At 32.8% G+C, this 17204-nt stretch overlaps 1 protein-coding gene across 1 annotated transcript in view; it reads right to left on the minus strand.

Moving 5' to 3' along the window:
• The window catches only part of LOC123679821 (phospholipid phosphatase 1-like), a 41747-nt gene extending 31819 nt beyond the window's left edge, over positions 1-9928 (minus strand). The window contains exons 1-2 of the mRNA XM_045617338.1: positions 9807-9928; positions 3088-3528 (exon numbers count right to left, since the gene is read on the minus strand). Coding sequence (XP_045473294.1) covers positions 3088-3159 — 72 coding nt within the window. The 5' untranslated portion in view covers positions 3160-3528; positions 9807-9928. The remainder of the gene's footprint in view (positions 1-3087; positions 3529-9806) is intronic.
• Between the last annotated feature and the right edge of the window lie 7276 nt (positions 9929-17204).

A 17204-nucleotide genomic window follows, 5' to 3' on the forward strand; every position in this document is an offset into this window, starting at 1 on the left:
TTTGCTACGATGATAGTGAATTCAATATTTTTTCTTATAATTCCGAAATATTTGAAATTTTCATACGAATATTCACTAAAATTTTCATCATTTCTTTTTTATTACTAAGAAAATATACCATTATGTGAATTTTTCATCTGATTTCCAAAGACGACAAAAATATTTTGATATTAAATGTTACCTTCCCATCAGTGGTAAAACGGTGAGTAAGTATGATAATGTAACAGCAGGTTTTATTCAAATTCATTCTTTCGAGGTTGTTCAGAATTCCCATCACCACACATGGACTAGCTTTAGTTTGGAATGTCAAGGTTTAACGACTAATTCTCAGCAATAACAATAATGAAATCGAAGGTAAAAATTCACCATAAAAATAACCCAGGTGGTAGACATCAAGATCAGAAGCAATCAATTGTAATTACATCCTAGTTACCATCTCAATACTGAATTTCCACTTGCGTTAATCATGGAGCCGTGGGAAAACCTAACTAGCATTTTTTCTAGAAAATTTATTCTACGAAGACCTTAAGAGGAAACACCGACACATGGCCGCTCAGTTCAAATCAGAGATATTTCTTCTAACAAATCATCGTTTTTTATGGAGTTTTCACATAATATCCTTGAACAATAATCTATATGGAAGAAAGTAAATATGATGATGATTTGCGTATGAAAAATAAAAAAAATTTGGTAACTTTTCGTTTTTCGCAAAAAAATTGATGATATATACTTTGTACAGAACTTTGATATATTTTTCAGATATTCGTGAAAAGGAACCTACCAAAACTCATTACAAAAAAGGTAAAATCATTATTTCATGAAAGTCGTCGTATTATGCTGCTCTCTTCTTATTTGATTCGAAAAATTGAAGAAGATAAAGAGGATATACAACTGAATTGTACACCGAACAAAGTTTGGTCATCGCGGATGCGCCAGAAGGGAAAATAATGGATACCAAAGTTTGACTGATACCCGAAAACTCACGTGGTGGTAATCCTTCTAAGTCTTCACATTGCTTGCTCTATATTCAGCAGACTCGCAAGCAATTACTCATAAAATTTGGAGTAGAATTATACCAAGAATACAAAATATTTTTTTACAACAAAATTTTAGTTTTAGTTAATGCAACTCTAATCTGATAAAAGTAAAAGTTAGAGAGTATATGTTGCTGTTATACAGCGCTGGTTCTCCGAACCGATCGCTCTATCATTTCTTCACAATGTCTGTAATTTTCGAATTTTGAACCTGGAATGGCACAAACAAATAATGTTCAATTCCCTGATTACGTATATATATAAGAACTTTCCGATGAAAGAACTCTTGAAATTTTCAGGCTAGGTTCGTATCTCGAATTGCGTGGTTGAGTTCGTTAATGGTCAAAATCCGACTGGGGGTTCCGTAAATATTCTCCTGTTAATGTCAAAACTACAGATTCGATCGTGATTATAATTTGCATTTGGATATAGAATGGCAATTTCATGTTGATCACCTCACCAGAACCAAAGAAGAATATCCAAAAAAAAACCTGCGTAATATTTCCGTTACCACAACAAAGACGGTCTTGAGATTCTAGGTGTGAAATATCAATTTCAAGCTCAGTGTCAAATTTCAACCATGAAGAACCTTGGAAAATTCAGAGGAATATTGGAAAAAAAATACCTAATATTTTCATGATTACTTATGCGATCAGATTGATATTTTGCGTTTAGATATAGAACAACTATTTCAATCTACGTACAACGTACAACTTTTCGTGTGGATAGCTTAGTCAGAACCATAGACAGAATATAGAAAAAATGTGCTCTTTTTTTTCATTAATTCTGTAGGCAATAAGAGACTTTAATTGAGGTTATCTGCAATCGTGTATTCAATTAAACTAAAATAGGTAATTTTCCTTAGGTACTTCGTAACTGTTTGTATGCTGAAAATCAGAAATAGCATCTACTTTTTTATAAAATGTGAAGGTTGTATCCTTGGTATTCTTCATTAGGTTCAAAATCATCTATCTATAATAAATGCTCGATTACTGATCAATATAACCTACATAATTAACTAACAGTCGAAAGTGCGAATAAATAAACAAATGATACACCTGTATTGTGAAATCGATTAAATTAATGAGCTGGTTCTTGAATATAAAACAAGCTACAAAAAAAAGAAATCTATAAAAATTGAAGTTAATCATAAGACGATTCATTTTTCACGGATTCATCACTGTCAAAAACTTAAAAATAAACAAATAGGATAAAATAATACATGAGAGCTATAAGGAGATTAATGAGTGTACAAACCAATGTTATTTAAAACGTTTACGATGAACAATAACAAAAAAAAAAACATTATCATGAGATGATAATTCCCCGAGTATAAATTTCAACGTTTTTTTTACACATTTTTATGATTTGAGGAAAACCTCTAACCATAATACGGTTTTTTGTTGATAAAATAAAATAAAACGAACTGTGGTCAGATTGTGTTTTTCAAGAGATTTTATCTTTATTTAATGAAATAAAGGACGAACAATTATCACATTGTATTTTTCAAGAGAGTTTATCTATATTTAATGAAATAAAGAACGAATTGTTGTGTGGTTATATTTTTCATTTTGAAAAATGTGGGAAATGGAAAACAAAACTATACAAAATTTAAAAAACCATACAAAATAAAGGAGATGCATGTTTACGATGTGAACATTTTCTTATCAAATGAGGTCAACTTTTACTGGGGCAAATACTTTTCAATATTTACATCATTTAAGACCGGCTTATTTTTCGAGAGGCATTTTTTTCTAGGAGTTAGATAGAGAATAATTTTATGAAATTTTTAAAGGTATTTCATTATATTCATATCCTGGAAAGATACAATTATTTCTATTAAATGAAACCTGTTCATCTTAATTTCAATTCTATGTTTTAAAATTATCAAGAGAAAAATATCAAAACATGTAGGTATCTGACGAAGATACAAATGATGAGTAATTCTGAATAAGTACTCTCACGGTCAATTAAACACAAATGATATAAAATTATAGTTTTGATCAGCATGCAGCATGCATAAAAAAGGTTCAATTTTTTTTAATCAACTTACGTAGCACAGGCTATTCTCGTTTCGCAGCACATAGTGTTCACTTGGTGGAACATTAGGATATATATTGTGCATTTTGAGCTTCTGCAATCACAATCACAAAGAGTCGAATTGCAATCCAAGCAAACATTCATTAACACAAATCACTTATTTGCACTGAAAATATTGATATTTCCTCACCACACAGAGACCGTTATCGTTAAAGGTTCCGTATTTAAACGACAAGGTTCATTGATTCTGCGAGTACCTCTGCGATGACCATCGCCAACTTCCAACTACCACAAGGTGACTGCGGCACAGGTAACTCGATTACGATTGTCCGTCGCACGGTTCAATACTACGTTTCGTTTTTGTTTCACGGTACCATGGTGATTGTAGCTGGAACCTGGTGAGTCACCGCTTCTTCGGTTTCGAGTGGAAGCCGGCTTCGAGGTGGTGGTGGAACTGAAATCAAAGAGAAAGTTTTCGTTGGGTTGACCAAAATTGCGGGTAGCGAGCGTAGATATTTGGGTGTTCGATGAGCAGGTGGAGGATGTCATGCGAAACTGGTGGCTATCAATTTAGGGGAAACAGGTAACTTCGGTTTTCTTTGAGACAGTGGCGTAACTATACCATCGGGGGTTCGTCGTAGATTCATTGATTGGGAACGTTTTGAAAATGGTCACGTTAAAATAAAAAATAATTTAATCTAAAAAAGTTTTTTTCTACATTCATGCAAAAAGCAAACCTTTATTGAACTATATTTAGTGGAAAAAGAAGTTCTTTATTGCACTAGTGCAATAAAGTTTTTATTGCACTCATCTGTCATTCTACTTCAACGTGCTGTCATCATGACAAACAAATATTTCAGCCTGAAGGAAATAACGATGTACAGATACCAAGTACTAGTACGTTTATAGCAGTAACAAATCAAGAAGTGGATTTAAAAAGTACTTCACTACGAAATATTCATATTGAAAATGTCACCAATTGTTCATTCACTTTCAACATTGAGGGTAAAAATAAAGTTTGAGTTAAATTGTTCGTAACGTATAAGTTCCTGTTTCAATGCAAATCGATATTAATAATAAAGTATTCAAGTTGCGCTTTTCATTTTCCTACACCTAGTGCCGCAGCGCAATAAATCATTTTTTGCTTTTTGCATGAACGTAGAAAAAATGTTGTATGCAACTCGTGCAAAAATTGTTTATTGCACTTGTTGCATAAATAAATATTTCTTCGAGCATTCTGGCGTCTTTTTGTTGTAAGAAGATCAAAATATGGCATTCTGGGCCTTCAAATAGAGCCGATAAGAAACGATTTTTTCAGGGATTCTTCAATATTGCATAGGAATCAGGGCCGCCGCCAGGTCCGGCAAACCGGACATTTTGCCGTGGCGCCAAATTTTAGGGGCGCAGTCAGTTAATAAAACAAGACAAATCTTTTTATACGAAAATGTTTTCTTAGTGAAAATGGCACTCTTTGTAGTAAAAAAATAAAATTACCAAGAGGCAATTTTTTTCAAATGATAGACGCTCTCAACTAAAGTTATGAAAATAATGACAATACAAATAGCTACTAAAATGCACCTACGTCAGTACGTCGTCTTTTTACTATAAACTTATAGAGCGTCGTCTTTGAAACAATGCAAGACGTTTTTTGATGAAATCGACAAAATGTCCTTCGATTAATTTGACTTCAAGTTGAAAAATACGATTTCATGAGAAATTGAAAACCTGCCTAAGGGAAATAACAGAGGCTCCTTCAAAGAAAATTCAGATAAATTAGGCAAAGCAGGGCGACGAAATTTTATTTTGCCGGGGCGCAAAATTTCTGGCTGTGGCCCTGATAGGAATAATGTTTTCCAACCACTAAATACGTAACTATTGATCTAAATTCTTCAAAACATATGAAGTCAACTGTCGGAATCCTTCAATAGTTATTTACATAGGCGTTCAACTTTGCTTCCGCCGTTTTGTTCCAAAATTCGAGGCTTTATTGTAAAAAACTTGTTATACATTTATGATTCAAAGTATTGTCCATCTCTGGCCACTACTTTTTTCCATCTTTCGGGCAGTGTAGGAATCCCGCGTTCAAAAAAGTGGTCATCTTTTGAAGCGATCCACGAATCGATCCAATTTTTTACATCATCATAAGACCGAAATGATGGTCAGCCAGGCCGTGTGCCATTGATCGAAACCAGTGATGGTCCGAGGGAGCAACATCTCGAGAATACGGTAGGTAGGGTAGGACTTCCCATTTCAACATTTACAAGTACGTCTTGGCCACTTTCGCAACATGGGGTCGAGCATTGTCATGCTTCAAAATCACCTTATCATGTCTCTCGTTGTATTGCGGCCGTTTGTCTTCCAATGCTCCGCTCTAACGCATTAATTGCCTGCGATAACGATCAACTGTAATTGTTTCAGTCGGTTTTAACAACTCATAATACACTACGCCGAGCTGCTGCTACCAAATACTGAGTATGACTTTGGAACCGAGACTATTCGGTTTGACTGTCGACGTGGAAGCATGGCCAGGATATCCCCATGATTTTCTGCGATTTGGATTATCCTAATGAACCCATTTTTTGTTTCCAGTCACAACGTGAAATTCCTTCCGTCTCTGCCTTGTAAGCAGCACAAGCAAACAGACGACGTTCAACATATCTCAGCTTCAACTCGTAAGGCACCCAATTTCATTGTTTCTGAATCATTCCCATGACTTTCAGGCCTTTTGAAATGCCTTGTTGCATCACTCTCGATGATGCGGCCAATTCTTGTTGCGTTTGACACGAGTCTTGATCAAGTAATGGCTCCAATTCTGCGAAAATCTTCAAAAACCTTTGACGGCTATGCTGGTCTTCGACGTCAAAATCACTGTTCCTGAAGCGTTGAAACCATTATCGGCGCGTTCTTTCACTGACAGTGACCTCACCATATGTATTTGGGAGCATTCGATGAGCGTCAACCACAGATTTCTTCATATTGAAGTAGAAAATTAAAACTTCCGCGTAAATGACGAAAATTTGGCTCGTAAGCTGACATGTTTAATCGAGAATAACTTTATGATGCAGACACAAGTCGAATAATATTCCGATGGCGTTATGTTAACAAATACCTATGCTTATTGTATGACATCTACGATATATTTATTTCGACTACCACTTACCGCTACTACCATCTATTGCAAAACGTCGGAAAGTTGTACACGAATAAATTATTTGTGAGCACGTTCCAAGGGACCGTGGCAATCAGCCTTGCCACCCTTTAGTTATGCCACTGCTTTGACTTTTGAGATCTCTGAACCGATATAAACACATGAAAATATATCAAGCTTAGACAATCGTCAAGCTGATGGGTTGCGAGGACCAGATTTTGTAGAGATTGTCCCATAGATTGACTGGCCTTAACCTCTCACCACCTTTATTGATGATTTTTCTCACAGGCCCTCAAGAAACGATCATAAATTACTTTAAAACTGTCAGGTCAGATGTATGGTGATAGGTACTTGAGTTTAAGAGGCTTAACATAAATCTGTAGAATTTATTTCGACACCTTTGATTGGATTTGTGTAGCAGAAAAGTCAGGTAGAGAAAAATAAGTTGACTAACAAATAGTTGTTAAGTGCCCATATTATTTTGCTCCGACTTTACCGAAAGTAAAGGAAGCAATTTGATCGGTTTCGGCATGAAAAAGATTTTGGTCTCCAAAAATTTCCACTCGAAAACCATTCTGAATAACTCTGGTTTCGTATCTGTCTGTTAGTTTGTGTGTCAACACAGCCTAATCTTCTGCAATTCTCACTGGATTTTTACGAAATTTGTTATGAAAATTTTAACCGTGGACAGTTCCATACGAAATAATAATTCCATAAAAATTTCTGATGCAAGATGCGCTTTGCTCATTCGTAGTCGTGGAATACCTGGGATCTTTACCTTGAAAACGTACATTAAACAGAGCAATTTTTAAAGTTTGTGTTATTAATCCTTTACTATGATTCCGATGTACTTATTCTGATTTATTTTATTCATAATAAAAACTGGTTTTGGATGTTTTCAATTTAATTTTCATCTACTATACCTACTCATACTCATAATACCAACATTTACATAAAATATTGATTCCATGAGCAATAAAATAAATCATAATTAATCTTCCAATATTCAATGAAACGTTTAAAATTGAATCTCGTGTTTTTCAGTGTGAATAGTTGACATTTCTTCGAACCCAATATCTCCATGCTATGAATTTATCGCAAATATAAAATTTATGTTCTAAAAGTTATAACATATCAAAATGAAAAAATAAATCTTGAAACCTCCCTCTTACCATGAGTACTGTCCTATCTACAGGAAATCACGAAGAAAAATATCCGTTAGAATATGAAGAGTTCAGTATTCAAGAATTCCACTGAAATTGTTTTAGAATTACTCACAGAAATATTCAAAAGAAGTAGTAGTTAAAAGTTCAAAAAACTAAACCTACTTCCTGTATCCTACAGCAAAATACACTTAGTCGTTAAAATTCCTAATTTGTCAATGTCATTTACCCTCCAATCATATCAATATTTGTAACCCTAACCCCTCTTTAAACTCATAAAAAAATTCTAATAATAAATGGGGGAATCAAATGTGGCGTTGTTCGTTCAGACATTCAAAATGCCAAATCTTCGAAATTATCATAAGGGTAAATAGATATAGATATTCCGTTAATCAACAAACATCGTAGTTACTAACTACAGTTACATTTTTGAGCGCTCATTCACCGATCGTTTCATCATTTCGTCACAATAGGTCTGATTTTTTAATGTAAAGTAAAAGATGTAAACATGATAACACTCGAACGACAAAACCTAGAAACTTGAAATTTTCAGTGTCTCGTTCTTACGTTCGCTTAACGTGACAAGGTGTTTCGTAAATATAGCCGTTCGATATTTTGTTTTTATAATATTCAATTTCAAACTACAGTTCCGATCAAAATAAAATAACTATATTTAGAGGTAAAATAACATTTTCAGTCTTCAGTCATTCAAAATTGAATGTGGATTGCATCTCCAGCTTCAAAGAAAATTTGAGATTGCTCAAAAAGTATGAAAAAAAGGTTCGACCACAGGACAGCTGGAGAAGAATTCAATTGATTAATTTTTTGAAAAATAGACGATATACAATTATGAAATCCAAATTATGTTTCACTATGGAGATTCACTAAGTATAAATATTTTACCACTAAGCTCGTCGCCAAAGTATAGTTTCAAAATTTGATATTTGAATTTCACATTGAAATTAAATAAACCCGGTTTCCAACTCATGAGCTTGATATTTACTACATTCATTCACTATTATTGGAAATAGAAAAGAATCAATCAAATTCGAAGTAAAACTATGTTACAAAAAAGGAAAAACATAGGATACAAATTTTTTATTCGATTTTTCATTATTCGAAAATTAAATCAATTAAAATCATTCAACTAAAATGAGGAAAGCAGTCCGTGGAGTCAGGATCACAACTGTATATAGGTATACATATAAGTGGCCTCTAAGGAAGCTATTGGTGCACTAAATCTCCTGTACTCAGTACTTTTCTCTTTGTTTTTCCATATTCTGTTCCTGCAATTCTGTGCGAAAATCACTTGATCGATTCCTTCAATTTTTGTAAGTAAGAGACCTTCGTATGGCATCTTAGAATACACACTGATTTTTTTTCACAAAAAAATGAACAGATTTTGTTTTATATCCCTTTGAAAATTGGAAGGTTTTAATCGTTCATATTAATTTTTTCAATGATGAATTACAGAATTATTGAAATTTTCACATTCAGATGACATAATACATACAATATATTTAGAGTTTTCCCAAAAATAGTTTGCGTGTATTTCAAATAATTCGGAATATCAATAAATGGAAATATTATTAACTACCTAACAAGTGGCTGAATGTACTGCTTCAGAAAAATTGATAGATAATTCGATGATAATGAAAAATTTTGAAATTCATCATTGAAATAATTGAGCTAGGATTGAAAAATATTTCAAAATCATATAAAACATATCACTTTAATTCTTTTTTTTAAATAAGTAAGTTCATTTTGAAGTGCCATATGAAATTTTGTTCCAAAAATTGAAGAATCAATAAAGCTATTCTCGCACAGAATCCAAATGAATCTAGACGGAAGAACCTAGTGAGAAAGGTAGATTCACCCCCATCGAAAGGGATCAAGCGTTTTTACTAAGTACGTATTTATTAATTCAGTGTCATTTTTCGTCAATTCCAATTTGTCTAGAAAATTTAACACAAGTTACAAAATTTTATGTTTAACAATTCATATTGGGCGGGGTCAGTATTTGGATGGACAACCTCTCTGTTATACCTACTTATCTAGTCCATTTAATAATAGGCTTGCAATTTTCTAGAAAAATTTTAAGTGTAGATAGGCTAATGAATAATTTCACGAAAATTTTTTAGAACTCATCAGTATTTTTGCGACCACTCTGTCATACCTACCTATCTAGCCTTTTTGCTGATAGGCTTAATTTTGAGTGTAGATAGGCTAATGAATAACTTCACGAAAACTTTTAAGAACTCATCAATATTTTTCCAGAATATTTTTTTTCGATGTTAGACTTTAAATTTCAGACAATTCCAAAAGTTCATTATTATACATAATTAACAAGAATCGAACTTCCTGTTTCCGACAAGAAAATCCACTTAGCCATTCGTATCCCTACTAATCAACATCTCTTACCCTCCAATCATACCAACATTCCAGACACTCGAAACACACCACTTCAGGAAACCATAGAATCGGACATCCGATGACACCGACACAAGCGCTCGTAAGCCGAAATATGCGGTTTCTCTTAATGACCGTTCACTCAACTTTCAGGGTTTGAGTCATCATCGAAACTGACACGAATTCAACAAACTCCATCAACCACGGACCTCTATTATTTTAAATTGAGACTGTTAAAAGGTTCAAGTCTTGAATTGAGAGAGATACTCTTGGTCTGATTGGTGCGAATGGGTTTGTTCCTCACTTGAGAGCTTAAGTGGGGTCATTTGGATCTTGAATACCTATCAGAGCTTAGCAGAACGATTTGAATTATGTAATGACCTTTTTGATCTTGCATACCTTTTCGGAACGAATGCAGTTGTGAAGAGAGTTTGAGTTGTACGAGGATCGAACGAAAATTTTAACGGTTAGTAAAGGTTATGTTATTGCAACCTACGACGAATGAGGAGAAAATCCTTGTTCACCGATATGTAGATAATGTTTTTTTTGTTAAAAAACGATTTGTAATAAAAAAAAATCAAAGGAAAAGCGCTAACTTGTAATCAGGAGTTTTTAAGCTCTCGTTGGTTTATGACTTAAATACATACATTTCTGTGTTCTCCAACAACGCATGAAACTTGACAAATTTCCAGGCTCTTTTCACGTGGGTATGAGAAGAACATATAAGGGTGTTTCTAAATTTGAGGTAAAAAGGACTTGGACAGGTTCCTTGGATACTTTTACGAAAAAAAGTCCTATAAACATGGGCCCGTGTTTCTTGTAGTCTTATCTACTTTTTTGTGATGATTATACAAGTTTATCGAATCTGTATCTTCACTACAGTTTGGGTTAATGAGTACCCAAACTCATAATTAATTTATTCATCACACCTTACTTACCAGATCGTTCTTATAATTTGGATTTTCCTGAGGATTACTAGAGAATTGTTTTTATTTGTTTTATCGAAGTGTCTGTCTGTTGCTTCGCACTTAAAATTGGAATATCACCTGATGGAAACTTCAAATTGGATAATTGGAAGATCTATACCAAATTTCAATTGAATATTTTTTGAAGAGAAGGTGCTATGAGAAAAAACTTGAGAATAAATTAAACTTTAAAATCCAGTATCTCGAAAACTAAGCGTTTGCAGGCCAATGTTTGGAGGACATTTTTTTTTTAATTATCCGAGGAATAATTTTCGTTTGTACCTCCGATTTAGGAGCACCCTGTATAGGCCCTTCAGTTCGAAATATACTCACCGGCAAAATTAGGGGAACTTAAAAAATCTTAACGAAGTTTGTAATTCATTACCTCTTGAACCCTTAAGCCGATTTTAGCAATTCTTTTTTTGATGAGTAAGTTCAGTTTTTTAGTTAAGTTTGATCCATCGGATACATCACAATTCAAATGTCTTCCCCAGCTACTTTATTTTAGTTCACTTTGTTATATTCAGGCGTGAACAAGTAAATGAAAAGTAAGCTTTCATTTAGTACACCCTGTGGAGAGAATCGTTGACATACGGGAATGTTTACGAATACCCAAATCTCACCTCATCTTTTTGAACTTTTCATTTTTTAGTAATTTCGATATCTTACTTTTGAGAGAAATTAGACTTCGATTGATTTCAGTACACTGAAAAAAATTGTTCATTGTTTTGAAAAATGGCATTCATCAACTTGATTAGATTGATACAAAGTACCCTTTCAGCAATTGATTGATATTTTTTCTATTCATTGATATTATGAATCCTTGTTTATCAATATCACAATTCAAAAATTTATATTGAGTGTTCATTTTTTCGATGAAATATTCATTGGATAGAAGAACTTCTAGTACATTAACTGCTTCTGACAATTTTAATGAACAATAGGTAGGTAATACAATAATAATACAAAGTACAACCGCTCGAATAATAAAGTGAACATTGTATTAATGATCATTTTCTTGGTTTAATGGAATTTGTTCCTTGATTCAGTGAAAACATGATGAACGACTTTTCGTTGTTTTATTTTTTCTTCATCGATTGAAAAAAGATAACTGAATTCATCAAAGCAATTAATTTTCTCACTAATTTATGTACACTAGTTTGAGATATCAATTGAAATTAACTTTTCGATTCATAACATAAATAAACAACAGTATAAAGTGCTGTTATTTCTCTCAAAATTAATATTTCGCAATAAATAAAAAGAGAAAATTTCAAGAAAAATAAGGCAGCATCTGAACGTTTGTAAACATTTTCGTCTGCCAACAAGTCACTTCACAGGGCGTTTTTAATTAACCTTACTATTCGTTTTTTTTATAACAAAAAAGGAAGTAAATGAGGATAGTATTTGAACAGTTATGTTCCTTAGAAATCAAGCTACAATTTAAAAAAATAATTGCTCAAATCGGCCAAAGGGTTCAAGGGAGAATAAGGAACAAACTTCGTTGAGACAATTATTAAAAAACTATATACGCCTTTTTAATTCACCTGGCAAAAAACCGAACCTGCAGCAAATATTCCATATTTCAATTTCAAAGAATATTGATGAAATGAATTTAATATTCTAATATTTCCTTCGATAAGATCTACTTATTGTTGATGTGTTGTTCTATATTTATTTTAAGTTCCCCAAATAGATCATTTATCATTTCTTCAGAATGTCTGCAATTTTCGAATTTTGAGTCGGGAATATTCTCAAACAGTAGTATATATAGTAACACAGGTAATTATTACAGGGTTCAAACTAGAAGTTATAATGTTTTGAATTATGAATCTTAAAAATACCGAAACAATTGAGGTAGGTACCTCCAGCAAAAATATTGCAAGTACGTATTCGATCTTTAGCGATAGGTAATTATTTTTAACGACTCTCAAAGTATATTTTTCCAATAAATGGGTGATATTGAATCAAGAGGCTATTAGCTTTCTGTGTGAATTTCAAACGAAATATAAGACAACACACTCACCATTAAAAATCTGATTTAAATCGTCTTAATTCGTAACAAAATATACTTACTCTTTTGAGGATGGCCACGAAAACAAGAAAATCAGTGAAGAATATTTCGCCAGGAGTTCACGAATCGCGAGGTATGATTTGAAAAAAAAGAAATGTGAATCAACGACTTCTCGTAATATACTAGATACATTAATGACAACCAATAAGGTCATCTACACTCTCCAAACTAAGGAAATTACAACTTTTGTGACTACTTCAATACGCTTCTTCTTTGAAATCCCTTTTTCATTGTTGCGGTTGTTTGATTACAAAACAGATGATTAACAAGATTAATGATTAACTCCCATATTGAAATGCTTGGACCACAAGGTTTTTTCGCTCTACGCAAAATGCCAGTAATTTCCCGAAAAACTCTCTCGATAAGCAGAACTGCGTTGTTCATGATAGAAATCATATCTCCGTTGAAATAAAACTATATTACATCATTAGAAATATCCATTGTCATTCGAAACCAGGTACAATACCTCTTTGTGTTCAATTCATTACCAGTCGATTTTATCAAGGAGTGTACTGTTTGAATTTCATGAGATAGCTTGATAATATTCATTCTTCATTTTCATGGGTGTAGTCAAAGATGAATAGGTAACACTGACAGTCAGCCAACCTACATAAAGAATAGAAAGAGAAAGGTATCTTAAAAATATTCGTTGATACATAAATAATCATAACTATCACACCTATTTCAATCGAATAAAAAAAAGATTTTTATTCCATTGAAATTCATAGGTCGAGTGATATAAGGCTATTATTTCCTGAATAGCTGAATTATTGCCTGAAACATTCTTCATATTCAATTCATAATGAAATTCCTAACATTGAAAACATATAACGAATGTTTTTTTGGATATATAAAGTGATTTAATGTCGTATTCAAAGGTTTTACCTTTACGAAAAGTGAAATATTTCACAACTGTTGTTGAAAAGAATATTTCTCCATTAATTGCAGAAAATACAGAATAAATTTAAGGATAAACTTCTTAAACTATGCATCTTTATTGTCATTAAATTTGATATAGATTGAACCACTTCCTCAATGTCGCTCAGTACGTTGTTCTCTGAATCGGACTTTGCAGTACTTTCTTCTACTTTGAAAAAGAATAAATGAATTATTTTCTAAAACAAAATCTATTATTACTTATTTTCTACTTCTTTCGACAATCAAAATTACGAAACCTTCCTGTCAAAATAGTCATTTGAAAATTCGATGAAAATTATTATTTTCAGAGGTAATAAATATCCATTCAAGTAATTTGATCAAGAAATTCTTATTATATTATATATATATCAAAAGATATATAATTTCATCAGCTTAAATTTTATGGAATTCGACATGACTACTTCACGAGTAAATAGAAAGTAATATGTTGATGTTTGAGGAAACCAGGAAATTAACAATTCTGGGATAAAAAAGTCGTTGAATTGAAATACATAGGTTGATTTTCACTTAATTTTTAAGGTGGACATTCCCTTTGTTCTAGTTATTATTTAGGAATCAATCCTCTCGATTACAGCAGTTGAAATCCGATCCTGTCCCGAGAAATTTAATTGGCAGATATATAAGATTTCGACAAAGTTTCGAATGTTTTCATTTGAATAATCAACAAAAATATAGAAAACTGAAAGTAACTTTCAATAATTCCGTCTTGAATCATAATTATACTCCCAAATATCTTGGAGTTAAACATGATTCTTCTTTTAATTTCAAGGTCCACTAGGAAAATTTATGTTTGAAATTGAATTCGAAGAAAAATATTCTTCAAAAATTATCAGGTTCTTCATGGGATGCTGATACCAGCACTCTTCGTACGGCAGCTCTGGATTTAGTTTTTTCTGCCGCTGAATACTGCTGTTCTCTTTGGCTCAATAGTGCTCATGTTCATTAAATTGATGCACAGCTTAAAGTTTCTATGAGAATTATCAGTGTAACTATTAGATCTACAACTTTACATTGGTTACCAGTGCTATCACATATATGTACGCCTAATATTCGTAGACAGGTCTCAGTTAAGAAATCCTGGGAAAAATTTCATTTCTACCCGATCTTATTTCCAATTGTATCTCACCTCCTACATACTTCGAGATTAAGGTCACGCAAACTTTTATAGATTAATACCTTCCTTCAATCTAATGAGAGAAAGTTCTAGGTTTCAATCTTCCTATAGGAAAATTTTGGTGTATTTTGAATCGACTTAGGACTGGTCATGGTCGTTGCAATAGTATGCTCTTCAAATGTCATTCTATTGATAGCTCACAATGTGAGTGTGGTGTAGAGGAAACCATCGACCACTTGGTGAATACTTGTCCAATTTATAAATTTCATGGTGGTTTCCAAGCTAGCCATTCATTTTCAGTTTTTTTTTAGAATGGGTCGCTAACTTCAAATCAATTTAACGGAAACTAATATTCATTATTCCTTTTTGGTTCTTTTCATTTTTCTTTTTTCAGTCGTCATCCGTTGGTGAAGAGAAAGAATGTAGAAGATTTTGTTTGGATGAAGATGAAGCTGGTTATATTCCATCCGGCCAGTGAAACTCTGCAGAAGATTCTGCTTTTTTTGGAAGTAGTAAACTGATCAATTAGCAACCTCATTACCACCCCAATTCATATATGAATCATATATGGAAAATATTCTTCAGCAATCCATCTGGCTTGACGTCATCAGAAACCCTTCAGTAGAAAAAGCTTTAGAGCTAGATTTTCATTTCATTTTTCTTCACCAGTGTAAAGTTCGCAGCTTTTTACGCGTTTAATATCTAGCAATACGATCGGATATGAAAATTAAGCGAAAAGGATCGATCATTTTATCATATTCTTTAAAAACTTTCTTGCGTCATCGATGCAAGGATGTTCAATGAAGTTTTCACACTGGATTCTTCATAATCTTCGGTATTGTTCTTCGATTCATAGCGTAATCATCTAATGTTTACGCAGTTTTTCTCGATCTTATGGAGTGGTTTCTGACCAGCAGGAATTCCACAATTTCTTGTTTCCAAGGTATTAACAGGCACCAGTTTGGCAATTTATCCTGAATTTCTTTCGAGAAAATAATACATATTTCCAAATCTATTCCCTTCTTGATGGCTCATATTTCGAATGAATGAAAGACAAAGACATTCATGATGCGAACCACAAATGGCCAGTTGACAAATATTAATTTCCTAAGCTTGAATTTGAGAAAAGTCGAAATTTTATCGCTAAAAAAGGATCTTGTTCGTTTTGCCAGCTTGCATGTTTTATCGCCGTGACACTACATCATTATTGGACTTTCTCATTGAAAACGCAAGGATTGAAATAGTCACGATAAAGTAGACCTTGGTTTTTCCACTAATTTTTACGAAATTTATTCAAAAATTGTTGCATCTGATTGTTCCATTTTACAATGAGGGTAATCATATTTCTTCGAATTTAGTCAATAACAGACTGGACACCTATTTGACTACTCCAAATTATACCCCAGTTCATATTAATAACTGGTGGAAATGTATTCCTAATCAAGTAATTTAGCGATAAGGGTACTTAATTGGATAATTATTAGGGTGAAGTGAGCTTTTAATATTAATCGTTTAAAAAGTCGTTTTTATGTGTTACTTAAAATTCATAACTTTGAACAATTTTCGGTCATGATATGGTAGTAATTTTTCGAAATTACAGATAAATACTTATACTTATAGGAATTGTTGTAAGAAAGGCAATCCAATTATTTTGTTTGAGTGGTCACTTTATAATTTTTTTCCCGGGAATGAGTTCGTTAATGGTCAAAAACCAACTAGGGATCCGTAAATTTGGCTGTTTGACATTTTTTGTTACTGTTATTTGCTTGTTAATATGGTACTTATGATCTGATCATCCTTGAATTTTCCTCGATGCGAAGGGTCAAATTTACGGAACCCCTTATCTGATTATACCCATTAACGAACTTAAAAGTGCATACCTCCACGTGAATGTTCAGATTCAAAACGAAATTATAGCTTTTCCTCTTACAACCACCGATTTTTATGGGGTTTTCACATAATTCAAATTGCATATAGTTCGCGTTGTAATTTCAGCTCAATCAAGGGTGTCGATGGTAAAATAAAATATATAGATACCTACTTTCTAATATAGTAATTCGTCGAGCGCGGGTAATTGAAGATCATCATGATAGATTTAAGTATTCTCGCTAATATTTAGAGTCAGCAATAGTAGACATACTTTTAGGTTTTCTTCCGGAAAATTCCAATATTTTATTCGAAAAAGAATATTCATTGTTTTGCGATTGGAGAAAGAAGAAACATGTTCAAGGTGTGGAAGAAGCTATTTTACTAGCGTATATTGTTGAACTCGCAAAAAATATGCACTTTCATCTTTATGGCTTAAATATTCCATGTTA

The sequence above is a fragment of the Harmonia axyridis genome, chromosome 1, assembly GCF_914767665.1.
Source record: "Harmonia axyridis chromosome 1, icHarAxyr1.1, whole genome shotgun sequence".
Taxonomy (NCBI): domain Eukaryota; kingdom Metazoa; phylum Arthropoda; class Insecta; order Coleoptera; family Coccinellidae; genus Harmonia; species Harmonia axyridis.